Source organism: Hemibagrus wyckioides, linkage group LG06 (genome assembly GCF_019097595.1).
Source record: "Hemibagrus wyckioides isolate EC202008001 linkage group LG06, SWU_Hwy_1.0, whole genome shotgun sequence".
Lineage (NCBI taxonomy): Eukaryota > Metazoa > Chordata > Actinopteri > Siluriformes > Bagridae > Hemibagrus > Hemibagrus wyckioides.
This window is the reverse complement of record NC_080715.1, coordinates 9,561,556-9,586,986: the sequence shown is the minus strand read 5'-3', so window position 1 is coordinate 9,586,986 and position 25,431 is coordinate 9,561,556. Positions and strand designations below refer to the sequence as shown.

The 25,431-nt window shown below is 39.2% G+C and overlaps 1 protein-coding gene and 2 long non-coding RNA genes across 6 annotated transcripts in view; 2 read left to right on the top strand and 1 right to left on the bottom strand.

Moving 5' to 3' along the window:
• Nucleotides 1-1,052: 1,052 nt before the first annotated feature.
• On the top strand, nucleotides 1,053-4,287 carry LOC131354940 (uncharacterized). Its single transcript, XR_009204796.1, has 3 exons — nucleotides 1,053-1,288; nucleotides 2,829-2,895; nucleotides 3,046-4,287. It is a non-coding gene; the product is annotated as an uncharacterized LOC131354940 (long non-coding RNA).
• A 2,532-nt stretch (nucleotides 4,288-6,819) lies between these two features.
• The window catches only part of LOC131354151 (cell adhesion molecule 1-like), a 34,760-nt gene continuing 16,148 nt past the window's right edge, over nucleotides 6,820-25,431 (bottom strand). For 3 of the 4 annotated variants that reach the window (XM_058391469.1, XM_058391470.1, XM_058391472.1), the window contains 6 exons: nucleotides 14,118-14,423; nucleotides 13,663-13,771; nucleotides 12,700-12,848; nucleotides 12,160-12,271; nucleotides 12,028-12,067; nucleotides 6,820-11,948 (listed from right to left, as the gene is read on the bottom strand). In XM_058391469.1, the coding sequence (XP_058247452.1) occupies nucleotides 11,868-11,948; nucleotides 12,028-12,067; nucleotides 12,160-12,271; nucleotides 12,700-12,848; nucleotides 13,663-13,771; nucleotides 14,118-14,423 (797 nt within the window). In that variant the 3' untranslated portion in view covers nucleotides 6,820-11,867. The remainder of the gene's footprint in view (nucleotides 11,949-12,027; nucleotides 12,068-12,159; nucleotides 12,272-12,699; nucleotides 12,849-13,662; nucleotides 13,772-14,117; nucleotides 14,424-25,431) is intronic. The other variant, XM_058391471.1, reaches the window with a different exon arrangement.
• Nucleotides 15,750-16,506, top strand: LOC131354154 (uncharacterized). The gene is made up of 3 exons (XR_009204707.1): nucleotides 15,750-15,883; nucleotides 15,972-16,223; nucleotides 16,310-16,506. It is a non-coding gene; the product is annotated as an uncharacterized LOC131354154 (long non-coding RNA).

Here is a 25,431-nt window from a genome sequence, read left to right as displayed (position 1 = left end):
CCACTCTTGTAAGTCACTCTATGCTCCTTCCTCTTCTGAAAATAAGTGTTAACCACAGCCATGTCCATCCTCCTAGCAAAGTCCACTACCATCTGTCCTTCAAGGTTCCTTTCCTTAACTCCAAAATTGCCCATCACCTCCTCATCACCTGTGTTCCCCTCACCAACATGTCCATTAAAATCTGCTCCTATTACCACCCTCTCACCTGTTGGAATACTCTCTATCACCTCATCTAATTCACTCCAGAATCTCTCTTTCTCCTCTACCTCACAATCTACCTGTGGGGCATAACCACTAACAACATTCAACATCACCCCTTCAATCTCCAACTTCAGACTCATCACCCTGTCTAACACTCTCATCACCTCCAGAACATTCCTCACAAACTCCTCCTTCAGGACCACACCTAACCCATTTCTCTTACTATCCACACCATAATAAAACAGCTTGAATCCTGCTCCTATACTACGAACCTTGCTGCCCTTCCACCTGGTCTCCTGTATACACAGTATATCCACCTTCCTTCTCTCCATATCAGCCAGCTCTCTACCTTTCCCTGTCATAGTACCAATATTCAGAGTTCCTATTCTCAGTCCTACACTCTTACCTTTCCTCTTCTCTTTCTGTCTACACACTCTCCTTCCTCCTCTACTTCTTGGACCAACAGTAGCCCAATTTCCACCAGCGCCCTGTAGGTCAATGGCGGCGATGGCGGGCGTTGTTAACCCGGGCCCTGATCCGGTATGAAATTTAGAGTACTGACGATTCGCATGGTTAAATTTGGGAATGTTTTACGCCGGATGCCCTTCCTGACGCAACCCTCTCTATTTATCTGGGCTTGGGACCGGCACAGAAGTCACTGGACTGTGACCCCATGGCTAGATTCCCACCATTCAATTACTATAGGGTGAAAAAAAAATCCACCACTATTTTCCAGCATGATTAGAGTTTGTACAGGAAATGAGGGCTACAAAAGAATCACTGACTCGATTCATTTCAGTAAGTGACTCAACGAAACCCGAGTCTTTAAAAAGAATAGTTTTTACCACCACTAGTGCATAATCGCCCATCTTCTCACTTGCTCAAGACAGGTTCAAACACTATCAGTGTCGCACATCAGTGACGTAACTTTACTGATTGGCTGGAGAAGGGCAGTAGGTTGAGAAGCAGTGGACCAATGGGGACTTTTATTCCGCATCTTGGAAAGAACACAGAAAACTGAAGCGCGAATAAACAGAAAATTAAATGATGAACAAAAAGTAGCAGAAAGAACAAACATCTGAGTAAAGTAAGTACAGAAATTTTTTTTTTTTAATTCCTAGCGTTTCGGTTTCTTTTTTTTGTTTGTTTTATTTTTTTTAACTGTGTTCAATTCTGTGATTGGCGTGTGCAATACTTATGGCACTAATTTGACGCCACAGCAGATGGCAGTAAAAAGAGGCAAAGAATCAGAATGGACACAGTAGATCTGCTTGCTGCTTTGCAGCTGGTGTGGACACACCACCACCCTAATGACCTCAAAGTGTGATGCATGTTCTTATTATTATTTTATCTGATGAATTATAGTCATGTGTATTCTTTCATTTCCTTTAAAAGTAATAATATTCAGTGATGAGTCAATGGGTGAGATGCTACTTCTCAGTTCTTTAATTATGCTTCATTAGTAATTCTGTCTTGCAATCTGAGGGGGAAGAATCATTAACAGTAGATTTTTTGAGAACAGGGAGAGCTCAGCCCTGTTAGTCTTTTTATACCAGTTGGCAATTTTAATAAGACAAATAAAAAAAAAGAACTTAATTGTATAGTTTATTTGCCTCATAATGTTTCAGCTCAGTGCGTGTAAAGATGTGCAAATGAGAGTAATATTTTAAGTACAAGGTGTTTGTTTATCAGGAAATTAAAATAAAGAAACCATAGCAGAGGAAATGTAGTAAAGTGAGGGTGTGGATGGGGTGGTGTTTCCTGTTTGCAGCTGCCTCAATGTGGATTTTATCTACACCCAGATGTCTGTTATCTTTACAAATAGAATAAAATTAAATGGAGTGAATTTGAGCTCAGCTCATTGACTCTCATTGTGCTGATATACTTTTTAAGTTATCATTTGCTAGAAAAGAAAGTATGTAGATATTTCAAACTTCCTAAACTGTCATGTAAAAGTTTGAACATCCTGCATTTACCAATTCTTTGTTAAATGTAAAGTAATTGGTTCAGTTTAAAATATTCTAGAATTACAGAAACCTACACTCCACATCCACTTTATTAGGAAAACCTTCACGTTCATGCAGTTCTCCAAGCCGTCGAGCAGCAGAATACATAAAAACAAGCAGATACAGGTTAGGGGCCTTAGATTTGCATAAACGTTGGAAAACCTCATAATGTGAAATTCCCAGGAAATCAGCAGTTTCTGAAATACTCACATAAGCCCATCTGGCACCAAACACCATGATACAGTTAAAGGCACAGAGAGCACAACTTTTTTCTGTTCTGATGTTTAATAGGAACAGTAACTGAGCTCCTGACCTGTACCTCCATGATTTTTTGCATTGTGCCACTGCCACATGATTGGCTGATTAGATAACCGCATGAATAAGCAGGTTTACAGATAATCCTATTAAAATATGTATGAATGTATTTGTTACAGTTAGCACTATGTCTAGTGTCTGTTGTAAGATCAGTCTAGACTTACAATAACATCTCCAGGGTGCAGTACTTCACTTAGGAATCTGTAAAGGATTTAAACAGAAGCAACATCGTAGACAGCAAAGAGCTTCAGAAACACTTTATTTGGGTCTCTATAGTAGTTATTACCTTTTGTGGTGTTTTAACAGACAGCCTGTGAGAAGACTGTTTCTGTGATGCAGCATGTCATTAAGAGGACTATCGCCTACGCCAGGGGTAAGACCAAAAAATCCCAGAATAACATACTCCCATAATACTGTAATCAAGCTGCAGTTAGAGGCAGTGGGTGTGACAGAAACATTATGTGTATTATGTAAGTGTTCTGCTGCAAAGCTCTTGAATAAAACACTTCTTTCATTTTCTCAGAGGCAGCAGGTCCTGACCCGAGGCCGAGCCCTGCACAGTTGGAGTTGCAGACATTGAGGATTCTACCATAACTGTTAATGCTATTGTGCTCTAGGGTTTCACTTCCAGCCTCCTCTGGGCTGTGGCTGAGTCCTGACACACAACAGATAATTCACATTTCAGAAAACACAAACACATTATTGTGTAGAGTATGAAAGACACACATGTAAAATCACGGGTCATCCAAATACTAACTAAAGCCATGTTGGTGTTTGTGTTCGACTTCAGTACTGTATGAGAACGACACTGTTGTTTTTAATGTTCTAATAGAATAATGTGAGTGAAAGGAAGTGCTGATCAGGGATTGCTGTAACCAGTTGGTCAGTTGTATGCTGCTACAATGGAGGACTTTAATTTAAAGGCCACATTATTAGGATGCCACTACAATATATTCACAACAGTTTCTCAGTTACAGCAACAGACTGTTAAGACCGTTAGACACCACATCCTTATCAGGAACATGGCATGACACCAAATCCTAACTTCTGTATTTCACTTTTACATTCATCATGAATAGTCTAATGTTTCACTAATAATGTTAGTCTAGTTTCTAGGGAAATATTAGAGACTTAATTTATCAAAATTTATCAAAATATTCAGTAGCAAAAGTGGCTTATGGAAATTATGTTTTTGGGGAAAAATTTATTGATTTTTAATGAGCACCGGCAGTCAGAGGGCCAGTACTATCTTACATATAACATGTTAAGTTTTGCACTTCTCTTGAGAAAGATTGGTCTTATGAAATTTGCTTCATGATTTACAAAATAGTTTTGTACACAATCTGGTTTCTTACCTTATTGTGGAAAATGTGTTAGTATGTTCACAAGCTAGTAATTAAGTGATCATGTGTCTTTTTACAAGTAACTGCTGAATTTATAATATAAATCAATCAATTAACTGTTAATTGTAATTTATTAAGAAAAAAATATTAATTTTATTAATATTTTTCTTAGCAAATACATTAACTATCTGCCTTTCATTTGTGTTTATTTGCTGATCCACGAGGTGACTAAAGAAAATAAAGATTTTAAATAAAGGTAATGTTCTTGAGAAATACACAGAATTTGTGTTATTCCTGTGAGCTACCACTGTATCACCTAATTCACATGAACAGTTTACTTATAAGGGTGAAGAAACAAAGTGTTGTACAAATGTAAAATAGAAAAATTGATAAACTGTAAAATGCAGCATTGAAATATGCATAAAATAATTTTGGTAGAATAAAGCTTGTAATAATTCAGTTTCAAGTATCTGTAGGAAACACAACAGGAACCAACTCTTTCTTTTCCCTGGTACATCTGTCTGTGGTCTATCTAACAGGCTATATCCATACAAGCAACAAGCCCCTCTTTTAACCATCACTTTCTATCATGCTACAGTTTGTCTTAGTTAAAAAATATTGTGTATTTTTTTTGGGATATATTTTCCCCTATTTTCATGAAGGGTGTCAATAATTCTTATTTTAAAAATAAATGATAGAAAAACATTATAAATAGCTGTTTATATCATTTTCCTTTTAAATACATTAATCACATCAGCATATTTTGTTATCTAGTATTGACCATAACATTTTATTTCCTTCATTTTATCAGCCTCCATATGGACATGCGAAGGTTAGTTCACATCGTAGCCAGCCAGGTGAGAAGATTAATGAGTAACCTAAGCCTTGAGTTCTTCCGAGTTATAATGTTACTAAGCACTGGGATGGAAAAGCAGTGTATGTTTGATGTGGCAGATGGAGGTTATTATTCAAAAACAAGGTGAATGGGAGTGGCACCTCAGGGCTCCAGGGGCTCCACTTTGATCATGAGCTTAGGTTACTGACTGTGTGGAGCTTCACATAAGATTTTTTGGGGTAATGTGATGTGTTTTGCATGTGTAAGGTGTGAAAGTTGGTGCTGAATTATTGAAATGTATTTTACATTTGATATTTACACTGTTTTATTTGTTTTCCTCTGGCCTTTTGATATTCACCACTCCAACGCTCTGACTCAACAGTTTGGGTGCATGTTTAAGTAATCTTACATTTCAATATTTCCTTTATGGAAATAGTATTGTTTTTCCATTCACCCTTTGTATTGTGTATCTTTATTCAGTTCTTGCTTGTCCACCACACCATTTAGCTTCCATATACAGTAGCTATTTGACTAGGGTCAAAAATGGGAACTGCAAGTGTTTGGTTTTTCCTGCCCCTTCTCCTCATTATAAACAGTGTTCCACTTCCCCAAGAGTTGGAAAATTGGATAATTAATTTGTGCTAATTATAAAAAGCAGATTCAGTGGTACTTGTGTAAGGATGCTTTCTAGACCCCTTACATCTGAGTACCATTTAAACATGAGCAGGATGATCAAGCAAGTGATGTTTAAAGAGTCAATGATTCAAATCATCAACTTGCACATACACTACATAACATACACATAGAGTCGCGAACCAGTATAGAAACATTAATTAGGAGTGGGAGCTAACTGTTTTATTTATGTTTAGTCAGTCAGTGTAGTTAGCGGGCATACTACGCCCAAGATTTACTACAAGATTCTTGGGTCAGTTAGAATGTGTTTTGTTTTATTCATTTCTTTGATTTAAGCTCCGCTCATGGCTCTCACTGTTGAGTGCGCCACTTTGAAACATTTGTATATATTTTTGTAAACATTGTTTCTTTCATTTCAACTCTGGTTTCCACTGTAATCAAGGAGCAATTGGGTGTAACGATGTAAATTCTTCACTAAAGTTTGCTAACGCTTATTGCAAGTCTTGAGTTTGTCTCTCACCCAGAGAATACCATATCAACACATGGCTGATATAGTAGGACTATATTTATAGTAGAAAAATTCACAGACAACTTTCAAAAGAACACCTAATTCACCTGATTCAACTCAAGAAGGCGTTAATAACTGATTCAAATAAAATTCAAATTTTATTCATCACATAAAAAATCATACACAGTACGACGTGTAGTGAAATGCTTTTTGAAATGCAAGTGAAATTACCTTGAAATGCAAGTGTGTGGACATGAAAAATAAAGGGATATAGTTAAAAATATAAAGAGAAAAATAGGGAAAATTAAATGTAGAAATTGGAGACAAAAATAATTGTGAAAAACCAATAGTTATCAGATATGCATATGCAAATATGTGTGTATATATATAGATATATATGTATATAAATATAGATATGTATATAAATATAAACAGTGAATATAATATAAAAATATAAAATTAAAATAAGAATATATATAAATATAAAATATAATATAGTATAATATAGTGTATATATAAAAATAAAATAAAATATATAAATAAATAATATATGTGTAAACTCTATAATATATAGAAATTTTATAGTGATAAGGTTTTAGTGATGAACAAGATTATTTCATCACTAGTTTTTGCAGAACCTGCAGACCCCTAGCCATCACTTCAACATCTATGCTATGTGATTAAAAATAATTTCATTTCATTTCATTGTCTGTACCGCTTATCCGATCTATTCTATTCTATTTGATCTATTCATCGGGCATCAAGGCAGGATACCCCCTAGACGGAGTGCCAACCCATCACAGGGCACATGCACAAACTCATTCACTCATGCAATCACACACTACTGGGAAATTTAGAGACTCAATCAGCACAATCAGCCTAGTAGCATGTCTTTGGACTGTGGGAGGAAACCGGAGCACCCGGAGGAAACCCACCAAGCATGGGGAGGACATGCAAACTCCACACACACAGTCAAAGTCAAAGTCAAAAGAGCTTTATTGTCACTTCAACCATATATAGCTGATGCAGTACACAATGAAGTGAAACAATGTTCCTCCTAGACCAGAGGTGCTACACAGAATGAAAACAAAGTACAGTTGACATGGACAAACAGAACTAAACTAAACTATTCCTACAAGGTGCATTCTTTACAAACTAAACATACAACATAAGTGCACAAGACACATGACAAGACAGTGCAGACAGACAAGACATATAACGCTGACTCTTGTGCAAAAAAAAAAAAAAAAAAGCAGTGTTAACAGTGGATGCAAAGACAGATAGAAACAGGTTAGGACATTGAATATATATGTAGAAGTAACAAAGTAATTTAAGTTACAACAGATACATTTAGTTAAAGTGACCAAGTGAACGGTTATAAATATTTAAAAGTATTTATAAAATATTTAAAATGTAAACAAGATCAATGTAAAAGTGAGCGGGAGTGAGGCTCAAACCCAGGAGGTGTGAGGCAAAGGTGCTAACCACTAAGCCACAAAATTTCAATTTTAAATTCGTTATGATTTTTTAACTGCACGCCATCATTGCCCTGGAGGAGCAGGACCGAGCAGGATACAGAGTCTGCCTGTGAATAAATTAGCTAAGGTCAGGATAATCATATTTACTGTTTACACCTGTTGATGTTAGCCTAATGTTGACTTAGCTAACATTAACATACACTCTTGTTGCTAGGTACCTTCAGACTGTTAGCTAAATATTTAATGTAGATTAGATCATTCTGTGTACCATGAAAACGAGTTCACTTTAAACCGCACAGTTTCTGTCAGCAATGTCTGACTCTGGATGCTAGTTTAATGTTAGACTCAATATGATCATAACTCAGTCATTTTCTTATCAGATGACAGATGAGGTGGATAGTTAGGATACATGGAGAGGGATTGAATGGATAGATAGAGGGCAATAAAAAAAATTTCTGTATATTAAAGTTAATTTTTAACTTTTAAAAAATTTTAATGTTTGTGAGATTGTGTGACAATCTTTCATCCTGTTTACCAAATAAGTAGTGCATCTATTGTGTTATCAATTTTCACATCCTTTTGGATTACAGATCATTATTTCCTACCCTGGTATAATGCAGTTTTGGATGCATAAAAATGAACTACTTTAGGTATTTGTGCTGCACAGAAAATTAGCACCAGGAATGTATTTTTTTAATTTGTTCATTAACTAAGGGTGGTTGTTATACATGAAAGACAATTATTAAAGTAATGACCAACATTTTCATATAATTACATATTAATTTTGCTGCTGTCTATCTGCAACTGATATTACAAAATAGTGATTCAACACACAGTTCATAAAAGCATTTTGCTGTTTCTATTCAAAACCCCTGCCGTTTGGTGGATATGTCTCTGACAAACGTCCTCTGCAACATTTGATTTACTTTACATTTTCAGGTACAGTGCTTAGTTACAATAAAAGTTTGTTTAGCAGTAGAAATTGAGTCTCACATTATTTAAATTTTATTCACACACAAAACATTAATGGTGAACATTTTTGACTATAAAATGATTCTCTCAAGTCTTGGTGATCGGCCCCTATTAAACAATAAAGAAAGTACGACATCTTTTTTATATACATAGTTTAGCAGCCTACTATTGTTTTTGGCAGAATTCATCATTATAATCAACTTAATTATGTCCTGTATTTTATATCACCATAGTCCCTGAATGTATGTAAATGCAGGAAATGGGATTCAAATAAAAAACATTTTCCCCCATTTTGTGTCCTCCCCCACTTCTCAAAACAAAGTTCACTCTTGCCTAAAATACCAGAATGTTATTTTCAGCCCAATGGTTTTCACAGAGGAAACATCTGTTTTAAGAGGAAACATTGCTAAGCTAACCCATGGCAGCTTGTCTACTGGGGCAAGTAGAGCAGGATCCTGCAATTTATATCAGCAATTTACTAAATGTTAAAAGTATACAAGGCTTAATTCACATCTCAATACATTGTAAATTCTACTGGAATATTCAGTGGAATCTCAAGAACAGTGGAGTTAGTGTCATTGTGGCTAGTGATAGTGGCTTGAATTACTGTTTCTGGATCAAGCTCGCTAATCATTATGAGGAAACTAATGATTGTAGAAGCTTAAATATTCTGTCTGTCTCATCTTTTGATCAACCAACAAATTTTACTATTTGACAGATTTTCTGTTGATTTGACAATTGTTTTTGCTCAATTATCCATCGAGTTAGAGTTAATGTACCTAGTGGTCAAAAAAAGGGATGGGAACTAATAGTAGAAGATCTTGTTTCATAGCAAATATAAATATAATTAAATATGACAACTGTCCATAAACAAAGGTGCAGAGAGTATTCTAATGATGTACAGAGGTATTTACCACAAATTTAAGATTGGGAGAAGGAAAGGGAGATCTATGGAGAGAAGATAATGTCTGTTCACCAGAAATATGTATACACCATGGTAATCTTATATCCCACACAAAGGCTAAGGGGGAAAAAAATTTTTGTCTGGTTTTTGGTTGGAAATCTACCTAAAACCTGTTAACCCTGGCAAAGGCACATCTATGCAACTGTGTCAAGGAAAAGGATCTGTATCTGTACAGGGTTACTCTAATGTTTTTTGAGAGATGAACAGAGAGAGAGAGAGAGAGAGAGAGAGAAGCAGCACAGAGCTGTGTGAATGTGCATCAATAAAAAAGCAGCTGAAAAGTGAAAACCATTCATCAGGGAAAAAAGGCCTTCATCAGGGGGAAAAGGCCTTCATCAGGAGGAAAAGGCCTTCATCAGAGGAAAAAGTGGAAAGTTTTAGACTGGCCGATCACCATACACCAAACCCAACTGTGCAGCATTTCACATCCTGAAGAGGAAATTGAAGGGAGAAACACTACAAAACAAACAAAAACTGAAAGAAGCTGCAGTACAAGTGTGGTAAAGCATCACAAAAGAAGAACACAACAGTTGCAATTTTATCAAGCAAGGGATATATATAACCAAATAAGTCTTGTGTACTGTTGGTACCATTTTTTTTTTGCTCACCAAAACATTGGGTGGTCTGCCACTAAAGGTGACATGCTACAAGTTGTTTAGCAAATCTAGATCCATCTACCTGGAAATTATAGCCGAAATTCATCTTTTCATCTCAAATACTAATTTGTAGTCTAAACTACCTCCCTGTGCTTGAGGCATAACCCATGACTTTCATTTGAAATGTGTCCCATGACAATACAGATATACAGACAGTGTTACTGAGTGTTCCCATGCGAAATATTGCTTCTGAAATCTGTTGCGATTTTCCTAATAAGCAGAAGGTCACTTGACTGTAGGGCACTGTGGACGAATCGTAAAATCACTTTCACTTACAGGTGAAACTACACACAGACTATGTAAACATCTCACATTAATGTTCTTTATTATTTTTCATAAATGTTTTTAACTCATGAGACAAGGCCATCATCAGATTAGATTTAGGTGATAGGTGGGGGTCGACTCTGGTGATCTTCCTCCCATTCAATGCTTTGTTTAAGAGTATAACCTCTAGGCTTTTATATTGTCACACCTTCAAGGCCTGCCTTTTCACTGGACTTGATGACTACAGTGCCACTGCAGTGTGTTCTGATCTCCAGTAAAAGATTCCTGCTGAACACTACTTCCGAGTCCCCTGGTCTGCTTTGGTGAATTCACACAATTCACAGTATATACTTTAGACCAGTCAACATACAGATGTGTTTATTTGTTAAATCTGTATTACTGACTATACAGTTTACTGTTCTGAGGAGTTAAATTTACTTATCACTGTTGTAGCTGACCAGCCTGCTGCTAACAAAAGACAGTCAAGGAGGAGTCCATAGATATTTCCCTGCTGTTTTCTGCAGAAGAAGCAGTGGGAACATGCTGAAAAAATGTGCAGATCTGTGGCCTTTTTTTGCTGAAATACTCCTACTGCTTATGAGACAAAGAAACTGCTCAGACAGTAAACACAGACAAGCAGAAACACAGTAATTATTATATATGAAATGAAAATAGTTTTCAGTCAAGCCCATATTCAAGTTCTTTAAATGATGGTGTAGATATTTTGATTGAGCCTTTTGTAATTGGTCATTTTACAATCACTTTTGTCCCACACAAAGCACACCGTATCCCAACTGACACCCAACAACTTGTTCAGACAATGTCGCACTGTTTCACTCATTATTCAATTATAGTAGGACTTGTTCATGATAGGAAATTCTAAAATAAAAACTTGAACGAAAAGGAGGAACGGGAATCTATCCAACCCAACACATGACAATATTCTCTAGTATTTATAAACATTTTTGACTCATGAGACAAGGAATCAGATTACTCTAGATCATATGACATTTCCTCACACATGCTCAGTGTCAGGGGCGTTTCTGGGATTAGAAAACATCACGGGCTGAGCCAAAAACATCAGGGGCTAATTAGGGAGAGAGGGTAAGCAAGAATAACATGTTTCCTATTTACTTTACAAATATAACTTTTTAGAAAACAAAATTCCTTCAACACAACTTTAAACAGCAGATCAACAAAGAGATGAATATAACGGACAAACTGGATAATCACAAGGCCAAAAACCCCAAACATACAAAACTAAATATGGTGCTTACATTTTACAATGTAACATCAAGCTAGTCATACGCAATATGCTTAATGCAACACTGAAAACCTGCTAAGTAACACATCATCTACAACTCTGAAACACTGCTAAGGTCTGTATGTGTGTAGCAAATAACAAATATATATAATATGTAATAATAAGTAGGTGGCACGGTGGCCTCACACCTCCAGCGTCCTGGGTTCGAGTCTCGCTCCCGCTCACTGTGTGTGTGGAGTTTGCATGTTCTCCACATGTTAAAAAAAGTTTATCTCCTCTTGGTTCTGATGCCTGGGTGTCATTCTCTCATTTCTATGTTGCTATAGTCCTGTTGAAGAATCATGCTCATGACAGCAGATGACCACCTTTAATATTGACATGTGGAAACTCAGTAGGTTACAAAGCATGTTGGACCATTTGGTTTCTCCTCATCTTGAAGGAGAATAAGCCCCTCCACCACGACAAGGTACGGTCCCAGTAGAGGGGTTTGATTCATTCATAGAAAGCCCCTAGGCAAAAGAAACATCCTTCATGTAATCACTAACATAAGTGAGCAAAACAAGGGAATGGAGAAATAAAATATTTTACCTCTTCCTGGTCTGAAGATGAAGTGGGCACAGGATCCGGCCTAAGTGAAAACAGAAAATAAGCAACTCACTTAACTGTTTTTATGTTTATAATCTGCTCTCACTACTAGACTGGTAAAATGACCAAACTCACCACAGTATATTTCTAAAATACTGAGGCACATTAAATTTCCAAATGAGAAAACAGCAAACTCCAGCAATGAGGGTTATGATGTACAGAATCCAGCAGGTTTTGGATTCTGAAGCTGCAATGCCATTGAGAAAGTATTATAATTAGTTCACAGTTCACACAACACACATCATCAAGATTTATATCTTGAGATTTATATCTCAAACTGAAGCATTGGTGGTAACGTATGTTTCAGAGGCCAATATCCTTATCTACCTCTTTCCAGAAGGTTGCATGTTATGTAAATCACACAGTGTAGAGCATATAAGCGAAAGGGGTCTGTTGGTTTTCCATCATGCACTCCAGTACATTAGACTATAACTGGAACGTTAAGACTAAGAAGTTGAATAAATGTAGGTTGACTTGTAATTTTATGTTTATTTATTAAACTCTGTATTTATAAAAAAAGAAAACACATTTAATGTAAACTGTCAACTGTCTCACAAGTAAGAGCATTTATATTATATACATATTAATAAGTATACAGATTATATACATACTCACATTGTTTAACATGCATGTAGAGAGAACCTACAGATTTCCCATACTGGTTAGATGCCACACAATAGTAAAGTCCGTTACTGTCAGGGTTCAGCTGAATAATCAGTCTGCTATTAACACCGCTGGAAAGAGTGTCGTTCACTGGAAAATATCTAAAAGGAAATCTATTTGTTAAATATTGGTATGTGTAATTGTATAAACAGCATCTATACAGATAAACATCATACTGTGGAAAAACTGCTGTCAAAACACTTATTTTGCACGTCATGTTTTTAATAACAACATTTGCAGTGACTTGAGGCATGTATTAGCATTTAAACTATTTAAAACTCTATGCCCCAATGATGTTGAAATTTACATTATTAGAACAAAGTTAAAGCTACTAGGCTTTGTACTGATGATACACACTTTCTAAATACATCATGCAAAATATCAGCATAATAGAGAACAGAGTGGTCCGACTTTAAGACTGGATTCAGATCAAATTATTAAACATACAGATTACATTAATAGATTATTAACACATTGTTACAAATCAACATTAAGATAAACTCAAAACCTAACAGTGTAATAATATAGATTAGGTTATTTTTATTTGCTATTACTGTTAAAGCCAAAACAGAAACCAGGCCTGTGCTCTCAGGTTCATCATTTATCGTGTAACAGGTACAACTTTGCTGTTAAATATGATAAGCCACATAATATGGCTCATGTACAATAAATATCTGAATGCTCAATTTGTTAAACATTTTATTTAAAGTTTATGTTTTTTTAGTTTATTTAAAGCTGCTTTGTACCAGTGCTTATTTTTAAAAGAACTATAAAACTGAAGTGATAAAGCCTCCACATTTATTATTTGACAGATGAACAGGTGCAGCTTCACTGTTAAATTTTAGAAACCATATAACATGGCTTATGTACATTACATTTCATGATTATTATACAAAGACAACTCGGCTCCATTACCTGCTCCAGGTGAAGTTTGTAGGTTTTGGATTAGCATCTGCTTCACACTGAAATTCACGAGTTTCCCCTTGATCACCTGCTGAATTAATATAAACCACCTGAGGAGGATCTGAGAGAAAAATGAAAAGAAACATTAATACTTTACACAATGTTCTGTTTCACAATTCAGTGAAACAGAATTAGGTGTAATACTGATATTTACAAGTAGGGCAAAAAGGACAAATCCACTATCATAATAATATTTATAACTGACACCCAGTCTTCATTAGCATCCATTCTGCTTTGTGTTACTGGTTATTTAATTTGAAATGAATAAGAATAACAGTACACCCTTTAGTGTCACATATAATACTATAGTTCTAGAGACTTGTTTTAATTAAGTTTAACAAAATATACTTTTGTTTCAGTATATGATTATAAGCATCTGATTAAAAATAAGGAACTTGGCATCTTACAGTGAACATTCAATGTGTAACTCAGTTCCAGTTTCTCCTTCAGACCAGGGTGTGTAACCTCACACTGAACCTTCTTCTGGTTTAGATCTACAGATGCATTTACAATCAGGCTGCTTTTAACAGTGTATCTTCCTTCAGAGTCCACAGTGACAGTATTTTGTACTTTCACTGAGTTATTTAAAGCACCCAGACTCCATGACACTTCTGCTGCAGGCTTTGCATCACCTGCAGTGCAGATTGTTAAAATCACATCAGTGTCACCAGCAACAGCAGGAACATCGGTGGTCACACTGACAACAGGAGGAACTAAAAACAAACAAAACATAAACAAGCATTAAAAAAACATCAAAAATGTTTTTTATTGAACAGTGAAGGTGTTGTAGACTCGTTCTGAGAAGTCAGACTTTAGAGCAATGTACTTCACACTACACCACTTTATGATGACAAAAAGGTACTGGATGCCCAGGTAAGCTCAAGTTCAAGTAATCAAATGCGTTTTGGTATACATTTGAATGCCCTTTCAACAGCCTGAGTGTTTAGTTTTTGTATTTATCTAGGCTCAGCCATTTTAAATATTTACACAACAGTATTTTAAATCATGTGAACAGATCATGAACTTGAGTCAACAAAACACAATGTACATTTAACCCCAACTAACGTGACAAAGAATACTACCTACTTTTCGTCAAACTGCGTTTTGACAGTTCTAGGTGAAAGGTCGTCCAATCAGAATGTGCCACGTCGCGAAGTCCCTCCCCTTTATTATCCAGTCAGAACACATTGTGTTAGGAAGTGCCTTTCCTCTCTTAAACTTTTTTTTTTTTGCCGTATATGGTGTGATTTTGAATCTTTTATTAATACCCTTTATTTTTGAAACATAAACGGTTATATGCAAAATAAAAAATATTTTAAATTATGCATCACATTTTATTCTGTTTCCCAGCGCGTTCCTCATATTCTGAAAATATATTTTATGAAAATATCCTCATACTCTCTTTTGTGACCTGAAAATTATATTTTAATTCAAGTACCAGGATTCATTCTGATTCTCGCGGTCGCAGACCACGTGTTGGTGGCGGATCGTTACGAATGGTACTCTTCCACCTTCTGAAACGAGGATATGAAGCGACAGGTGTATATGGTTGCTCGAGAACTTGTGACAGGTGTATTTGGGGGGAAAAATGCTCAAGAACTTTAGGGTATATAAGAAAGGAAATGGTCTAACATTTTCCATGAAGAAATCCAGGGATCAGCATGATGGTTCATGGTAAGAAAACTTGTTGAATTTATAAGGTATTTCTTTTCTCTTAAAAACATTGTTTAAATAAACACTTTATGTATTCTCAGCTTGAACAGTTCAAGCTGAAATTCATCAGGTGAATCAGAGTAAGCTTTTTCTATTAATTTCTCTTTTATTTTAACTCTTCTGTACTTTTTTTTAAATATGTTTTTCTCTTTAATAAAGTTACCCTGGAAGAGCTAGAGGGTATTAGCCTCACTCAGATGGAACCAGGTACCGTGTTTTTTTGTTTTTGGCCTCTGTTATTTAGCTCTGGTAAAAACTTTTTTTTTACTACGCATGACAGATTTTACACACGTTATTAATTCTGACGAGTTTGCGAGGGACTCGGGAAGCGACAGTCTCGCCGAGGATTCGGATTTCATTCTAACAGGGGCTTCACTCGCGATCTCACGAGATCACTGCGTTCCGCAGGGACTGAAATTCGTCAGTAATAGTCCGTCGATAGTGAAGAGGTTGTTTACAGGTATGTCTTTTATTTCTATATTTATTTTTCATAAATATATACTGTATATTTATAACGGGTCGTTAAACATTCTTCTAATCCCATACAGATCCGGCTGAATCACACGCGTGTTCACCTGCGTGTTCAACCAGGGAAGTGGAGTGCGGATCTCAATGCATGATTAACAGTGTGTTTGTGTGAATAAGTTTTTTTGATACAAGCCTTCTTTTTTAAAAACAATCAGAGACCGAAACGGATAACGCCCCCGAACCAAATCAGGAAGCAGAGCGATGCCGGAGAGAGCGCGGACATCCCGCTAGACCTCTGTTTAAACACAGGTTTGCTCAGCGACGGGTTAACAGTATGTTGTTTATGTATATATTTAGATTACATTTCTTCTTTATATACCTATACGTATAAGATTTTTGATAAGGATTTTTTTTTCAGGCAACGTCTCTAACCAGGAAGTGAGACCTGAATGGTTCCGACGGCCGACTCTCCGCCAGTGCCGTGACGGAGGATTCTTGCGCTTCGCCTCTTCGGCAAGATCCTCTACAGGCAATAGAAAATGCAATCCTCAGTTTAAATAGATCTGATAATCCGTTTCTGGAAATTGAAGCCACTATTTGTTCTATAAACACAGAAGCGGGAGAGAGAGAGCCGTATGGTGAGGAGGGGGTAGAAGGAGGTGCAGGTGGAGGAGGAGGATATGCTATGGCCAAAGACGAACGTAGAGCCGATGAAAGAGAAATCAATGTCACGACACACGAGAATTTTAATGCCGTAAAAATGAGATGCGTGTTAACAATCCCACCAGGAGACATTCCTGATATCGCTACATTTTATCAAAACGTGATTGGCCTCATTCAAGAATCGGTCGACGATGCGAGAGTGAGTGCCGTGAGTGCCGACTGCCCCGATTTGATTTTTTATGACTTTGAAACGTTCGCCAATGAGAACGGCGTGCACATACTTTTTCTGGTGTATGCAAAAACGTTGAAAGGTGAAGAGAGGTGGTTTTACGGTCAGGACTGCGTTAAACATTTTCTTATGTATTTCAGAAATGAGCGCTACAGACGTAACGTTTTTATTGCTCACAACGCCAAAGGGTTTGACGGCTATCTGGTTTTGAACGGTATGCTGAAAGAGGGGTTATCGCCTCGGTGTATTCTCATGATGGGGAGTAAAATCCTCAGTTTTGAGGAGCCTCATTATGAGCTAAAATTCATACACTCTCTGTCTTTCCTTCCCATGCGTCTGAGCGATTTCCCAAAAGCCCTAGGTTTTGCCAGTCAGACCAAGGGGTATTTTCCTCATAAATTCAGCTCGGCAGGGCGTCTTGTGTACGTAGGGTCCTATCCTCCTGCCTCCGATTTTGCTGTAGAACGCATGTCGGAGCGCGAATGTCGGGATTTTCACAAATGGTACGCAGAGGCCGCGTGTGGCGTTTTTAACTTTAGGAAGGAAGCTCTGCGTTATTGTAAAAACGACGTGATCATACTCTCCCAGGGTTGTGTCAAATTCAGAGATCAGTTTCTCGGAGAGACGGGGGTGGACCCGTTTGATTCGATCACCATAGCGGCCGCCTGCATGAAAGTGTTTATCACAAATTATATGACAAATTATATGACTAAGACATTGGCCATACCCTGCCCCTACAGTTACACTCGGATGTGTAAAAGATTCTCACACGAGTCTATCCAATGGCTAGAATGGGTCATGGTGAAATACAAAATCTTTATACAGCACGCTCTAAATATGGGGGAAAAGCAGATCGGTCCTTTTTTTGTAGACGGTTACGCCAAGATCAACGGAGAAAAATACATGTAGGAATATTATCAGGTGCTTTTACCACGGCTGCTTGTTGTGTTTGAACCCGGCGGAGACGTGCCCGTTGAGAGGTGTCAGTTTCGGCGAATTGTGGACGAGAGAGAGTGAGGACGTTAGAGTCTGAACACGACGTCCACGTGACGGTGGTGAGAGAACACGAGTGGCTTGAGATGAAAAAATCTTTCGAGTGTGTGAGTTTCTCCTTACGTTTAATCCTCCGGAGCCTCTGATCCCTCGAGCAGCTCTTTATGGAGGGCGAACGAGCGCTCTTAAGCTTAGACACACTGCGGGGCCCGGGGAAATGGTGTTGTACGTAGACGTTGCCTCTCTGTATCCTTACGTTAACAGCGCCTGCCCTTACCCTTTAGATCATCCTACGATCATATACAAAGATTTCGGAGACCCCAGAAACTACTTCGGTCTTATCATAGCCACGGTCTACCTGCCTCACGGTTTCTTATTTATGTGGTCAAGGAGGGGGAGACTCCTTTAGAATTGGGTAATTACCTAGGCAAGCTGACCGACGAATTGGACGGAGATAGCATACAAGAGTTTGTGGCTGCAGGGCCCAAGAGCTATGCCTATCAGACGAAGAATAAAAAAAAAGTGGTGATACGCGTCAAAGGCATCACACAGACCCTAGAATGTTGCGAGAGGGTCAACTTTGACAGCGTCAGAGATCTGGTGGAGGATTACCTAAGGATCTCTGGGGAGGGAGGGGAGGCGGGCGCTATCAAGATCCCTCAGCATGGGATAACTCATGATAAAAAGGGCTTCTCGTTAAAAAACTCGACATTTCAGAAAAAGCTTCAGGTTGGCTACGACAAAAGAAGACTCTTTCCAGACCGTTCGGATATTATGGTCGCCGAACGCTCTCCGGTCGTCCAGAATATCAAAATACTCGACCACATATTTACCAGAAAACAGATAGCTGAAAAACTTTATAATTTTTAGAGGGGCAAATAAATAAAATGTCGCATGTCGAGATTTTAGAAGAAACAGATTTCGAACACAGGTTCGACTGTCCTTTCTCTTGTATGAAAACGGGCCCTAGCGGCTGTGGGAAAACCTATTTTGTGAAAAGTGTATTGGAAAATTGTGAGTGTGTCATGAACGTAGTACCCGAAAACATTGTGTGGGTCTACACTTCTTACCAGCCTATGTACGATGAATTGCAAAAGATGAATAAAAAGATTAAATTTGTCAAAGGGCTTCCTGATTCTTTCGAAGATGAAAACCTGTTTCCTCATGACTTAAACCATTTGATCGTTCTGGACGATGTTATCTTTCAAGCATCCGGACATCCTGAAGTGGTTAAAATTTTTACTCAGTACAGACACCACAGAAACATGAGCATCATAATGCTGACTCAAAACGTGTTTCAGAGAGGTAAACACAACCGTACCATTAGCATGAACTGTAATTATCTGGTAATGTTTAAAGACCCTCAGGATAAACTACAGGCGAGCGTATTAGCCCATCAGATCTTTCCCTCGCAAAAGAGTTATTTCCTGGAATGTTTCGAAGACGCTAGCCGAGATCCTCACAGCTATTTAATCGTCGACCTCACCCTGATGTGCCCAGATCGCTACAGGATGAGGAGCGGGCTGCTTCCTCATCAGTGCTCAATCGTGTACGTCCCGAAAACGTAAGGCATGATGGCTCGTATAAAAAGGAACGCTCCCTTGCTCGCTGCTCTGTACCACGCCGCTCCCAGGAAATGTAAAGACATTCTCAAACGCTGCTCTCCTGACTTTATCAGAACACTGTGTGAGATCTCTTTAAACCTTCTCAAGGGTAACATCCCCTTAACCCCTTCACAATACAAAAAACTCAAAAAGTGGAGAAAAATTATCAGGCTGTTGGCCGATGAAAAAACCTGTTTAAAGAGCAAACGTGGGGTTCTGAAGAAACAGACCGGCAGGTTTCTTTTACCTTTGCTCTCGACCGTCATACCTCTGATTGGGAATCTTATCGGAGAACTCTCTAGTAGACAGTAAAAAGTAAAATAAAAAAATGACTTTGAAGAAAGCTCAGAAAATGTTTCTCGTCTCTCCCCGTTGGTTAAACGGTATGACTCGACCTACGGTCAGAGAAACGGCCGAAGACGATTTGAACGATAACATGAGGGAGGTATTAAATGAACCGGGGTTGAGTTCTTATGAAAAAATAAAAAAATACGATTCTTTACTGCAGAGATATTTGACGTTGCTGAATCAGGATCGACGAGATGAGCGTAGAGTCACTCTGATGTTATGGGAGAGAAACGAGGATGGTGAGGAGGACGAGGAGGAGGGGGCCTCCGCCGGCGCGGACCTCTCTTCTTCTCCGGCTCGAAGTGTGCGCACGCCCGACGTGGCCGATTTTAACCATACGGGCGATGTTTTGAAAAGCCTACCCCCTCAGGATCGCAAGAACGCCGGATACATCGTCGAGAAATTAAAGGAGAGCGGCGGGGGTTGGAATTCGAAGGGGGAATTTGTTTATAAGGGTGAGATGGTGAAAGGGTCTCATATGATCAATTTATTCAAACATCTTTCTCTCTCCTATAAGAAAAAAATCCCCTCCCGCTGGTTGCTCGCAATTTTTGAATACTCTATCAGAACTGAACGTCCCTTTATCTTCGGTAAATAACCTGCACGCTCGCGATCAATACCACTCCCTGAAGGAAGGTACCGATATTGGTTTAAAAACACATTGCAAAAGGACCTCTGAGAAGAATCCGTCCCCGCCTTGGATCATACCCTCGGAACCTCTCGCCTCTAAGAAGCTTGGGAGCAGAAAACAAATCGTTCTGTCCCCTCGGTGGATCGAGTATTCACAATAATAAATGACAGAAACGATTATTTCATCAATAAAGAGTTTATTAGTCAAATCATTATACGTACAGTCTTTCATTTTCACACATAAGCCGATAAAGAACAATGTAGCAAATTTAGCTCAAAATTTAAATATTTAAGTGTAATTATAACTGGTTATAATTAATTATAAATATTCAAATAGGGGTCTTAGAACTAATGGTCAGAGAATCAATAACACAATTATTTGATTTGTCCGGCCACCGAACAGACAGTATAATTATGTATTAATTCCAGGGAAAGTTATCTTCCTGAACAAGAAAGAATAACTACTTTATAAAGTACTAGCTGTAATTTAGCACGTAGCAAGAGCAATGTTCAGGGACCCCGAAATTGTGAGCAAAGCACAGAAACAATCACTCGTGAAAAAAATTTAATAAAACAGAAACACACAACACATACTAACTACGACACACGTACATAAAAGACAGGATAAGGATTATAGAGAGGGGATAAGTAGGCAAAGAGAGATGGAGATTAAGGAAGGGAATACGAAGGAAATCAGAACAAGAGAGAGAGTGAGAGAGAAAGAGATAAGGAACTAGAGAAGAGATCAAATATGGCAAGTTTCAGATCGAGTTTTGATTACAACTGTGTGAGAATCGTCAAGGTAATTAGGATTCGCCTTAATAAAGGGGCTTCAGCTTAAAATTGCGGATCTAAAGTAATTAGTAACTTTTACTTGCATTGGTTCGTTGATAAGAGTCCTGATGTAGTGGATCAAGGAGGTTTGGAGATTCAAAGTCTTCGGAGCAAGCACGAGATTCTGCTGGAACGAAAAAGGTTTCGGTGGTGCAAACAAAGTTCTTCGATTGAAGCTGCCGGCAAAGTCTCAGAAGAAAGTGAAAGTCTTGTCCCGAAGAAAGATCGGAGTCGAGTCAGGCGATGATAGAAGAGGTCGTGCCGGGAAGAAAAGGTGCACGGGGGCCCCCCCGACCGCAGAGCGGAGAGGGGGTTGGCCCCTGTGGGGCCAAACCGAGCTGAGCTGGACAAAAAGCCAAAGCTGGACAAAAAGCCCAAAGCTGGACAAAAGCCACGATAGATGGGTGCTTAGGGTTTTTATTGATCCCTTGGTCGCGCCCAGTTTTTCAGAGTGACCAATCCAACACCTGAAACTTTTGGAGGGAAAAGTTTCTTTGTCTCCGCTTGGTCACTCATTTGCATACTTTATGGTGAAGTCAGGAATGGATAAAGTTTCAATTAAAGTATCATAGGCTCATATTATGTACTTGGATGACCACATGGCATACACCATTGCTTATAAAAGTAAATGCGGATCATTTTGATAGTAGACACGAAAGAGACAGTATGAGAGGAGAGGAAACTGGGTATAGGCAATTAAACATATAATCTTATCTTATAAAACATGTTCTGTTTCATGCAAAACACAGAACAACAGGTCATGAGTGGTAATACAACAATAAAAATATAAAGGTAAAAAGGGGAATACATATAAAGGTGTGTTAGGCATGGGTCAGGTAGGGTTTTACTATTGTTTTATTGAAACTTGAATAAAGGAACTCTCCTTATGTGTGTGTATGTGGGGGTCAGGATGAGCGTTTCCAGATGCTTTGGGTGTGTGTGTGTGTGTGTGTATGTGTGTGTGTATGTGTCTTCAGTCAGAACTTTGGTCATTCCCCGGTCAAGGCATTGATTCGGTTTAGATTAGGGAATTCCTGTTGACTTTTAACGGCAGTAAAACTGCTAGGCGCAGGGTGATTTGCATGTTAAGGTCACAAGTTGATGGGAAGTTCCAGGGGTGTGAGGCTGGGCTATCAGTACTGATGGTCTGCAGAACCCCAACATTCATGGAGGCAGGATTCCTCCTTTGTCTCCAGTCTCATTGGGGGGGGTCATTGGTTATCCAGAGCCATCAGACATCCCGGAACCTGGCTCCCATGAGTTACAGCATGTCGGTTGAGTCAAAATGAAATGACTATAAGCGAAATAGGTCAGTTGTGAGCTGCATAATGGTTAATTGAGTTTTTGAGGATGCAACGGACCCCATGAGCAAGTGAGCCGACCTGGAGACGCTACAACAACAACCCTGTCCCCTGCGGCTTTTATTTTTAACCCCACATTTTTTCACAAAGTCACACACCATAATATCGTTTTTTATCGCTTCCTTGTCGTACAGAGACAATACTTGTTCGAAAGATAAGCCTCTGACGCGGTGGTAAAGATAATAGACGTAATGATGACCGCATACGGTAGACAGCCGATGTTGCAATTGACCCGTGTGGTATTTGATGTTTTCGGAGCGTTTTTCCAAAAACCGCAGGATGCTCGAGGGGTAGTACCAAAAATCCGGGGGAGATCCGTAAGAGTCAAAAAAGGTAGCTTCCCCGTCTTTTTCCAGGGTTAAAGCCAGCCAGTGTTCCCCAGGCATGTGAGAGGGATGTGTGTTGACCACGAAATACGCGGGGCGAGTGAAGGAAGGGTTCAGAGAGGGCAAGTGATCGGAAGCCCACACGCTGTAAAACACTTTTCCAGGAAGACGACGTAAAAGACTCTCTAACTGAAGATTATCCATGATTTCTTAGCATTTAGTAATAATCCACTAGCACTTGCCTTTTAGAGTCTATTTCTAGAATAGAATCGTAACAAGCGTAGACGATAAGCATAGTCATGTTCAGTAGAGGCACTCTGAATCTCATCTCCAGTCTGAAATTACCGTTCGATACGACTGACAATGCATCGTTGTCGTCGGCGGGGTTGAGATTAAAAGTGAACAGAGCATAGCCGGCGTTAAAATTGTCGCGGTTAATACACAGAGGTAAATCTTTAAGATGTCTCCCGGTAGCCATGAACATGTTGTAAAACTCTGTAAAACTTTCCCCGCTGGAAAGCCTTGGCGGGGATCTGTCTGCTGTCCTGACACAGAGCCAAGTATTCTACGTCGTTATGTACAAAGTTAAAAGGGGACAGGTCTCTTCTCCCCTTGAATGCTTTGTGGTGCACCATACCTAAAACCACATATTTAGAAGTGGTTCCGAGAAATAGATTCTCCTGGTTGCATATCCTAGAGTTCGCCGGCACAGTGTATGTTTTCATGATGACGCGCAAGAGGGGGTAGAGAGTGTTGGCTTTCATCAGGGCGGCGGCATGCCCTAACCGCACGGCGGGGGCTACGGTCATTTTTTTCACAAAAAGAGACGCTCCCAGCACGTTCAGTCAGAATCCAGAGTCACGCGCTCCCATGAGACAGAACGCATCACCGGCGCGCGTCAGTTTGACTCTCAGGTCGACCGAGTTCAATAAAAGCCTCTCGCAGAAAAATATGTCTGCATGAAGAGGCCCAAGCAGATGTACTTCTCTCGAAATGCTCTTGAAATTGGCTCTCCTGTTTAATCCTTTGTTCAGGCCATTAACGACCGTTATAGAATCTACTGATCCCGAAGTGTCTTTGTAGAATAGACCCGCTGTGAATTGACTTTCGAGCGTATAGCGTGAAAAGTTGAGCAGAGTCTCGATCACGACTCAATAGGGATGCGTGGCACTCGACTGTGAGATTAATCAGTCCCCCAGAATGACGTCGCATTGACTGAATATCGTATTCAGAGGATAATTGATGAGCCCTACGGCCGCACCGTCGGCCAGGTCCGTACCGTCGGCATTGGTGATTTCCACACGGAGATGCAGCAGGGTGTCGTTCAGATCCAAATACTTTTCCGCGTCTCCGGTGATGAAAAACTCGATGGGTCCTGTGTCTGTGATGGCTGACACAGGGGAGGTTTTGTTGTATATTTTATCTTCGATCGAAAGCTGGGTCATAGGCGCTGAAAAAAGATCCAGCTCGCACAGCGTGCACTCGGAGGATTTCTGATGCAAGAGAGCCATTTTGTCAGTTAAAATATATTGGAGCTCTGGGAGGGTTTCCTCTTCGCGCGAGCGCTTCTGGCAACTGTTTTCTTCTTCTTACCCATCGAACGTTTATTAGAACTCGACGAGAGACGCTCCCCCGGAGGTCGTCTCCTCACCCTTCGTGACAAAACCACGATGCCCCCCTACCTTTCTTGGGTAAATAATATGGCGATGAAATGAAATGACGAACCCTCGCAGGCGGCGTCCATTTTTTATATATTTTTTAAATCGCTTTCTCTGATCCAGCTGTTGAATTTCTCAGGCCAATTTTTCCACTGTACAAAGACCCTCTTGTCACCTGCTCCAGTGTCATTTTAATGCTGCTGTGATGAGTGTTATTGTAGCTTTTCACTAAGTCCTGCAGCATGTCGATGTATTGCAAGGTGTTGTTAGCTGTCAAATATCTCCACATTCTACCTTTTAAAGTATGATTAAATCTTTCAACCACCGAAGCTTTGAGATCGCTGGATGTGGAAAAATGCACGATGTTGTGTTTTTTCATCAAACCCTCGAAAGTCTTGTTAAAAAATTATTTTCCCGTGTCGGTCTGTAACTTTACAGGGGTCTGACTTTCGGAGAAAACGGATTCTAGAGCCTTTACCACCTCCGAGGATGTTTTTCTTTTGAGAGTTCTGACGTAAGCTTTCTTGGAAAATACGTCTATGACCATTAATAAATAATTATACCCATCGTTATAACCCGATAAAGCCTGCATATCACACAGATCAGCTTGAAATTGGTTCAAGGGACGCGGGGCAAAAACTCTATTTCTAGTAAAATATATTCTGGCCGGCTTGTGTAGAGTATAAGCATCCTGCTCTGATAAAAAATCTTTTACCCTTTCCACAGACAGCGGCTTCCCATTTTCGTCTTGCATAACCCTTCGTAGTCTTTCTGAACCTCCATCCCCGCAGGACCCTCGCCAGCGTGCCCCAAGGCGACAGGTTCCTCAGAACGAGGGGGTGAAAGCTGTTGCAAGAACTCGGGGGTCGCGGGAGGGGTCGGTGGTAAAGGAAT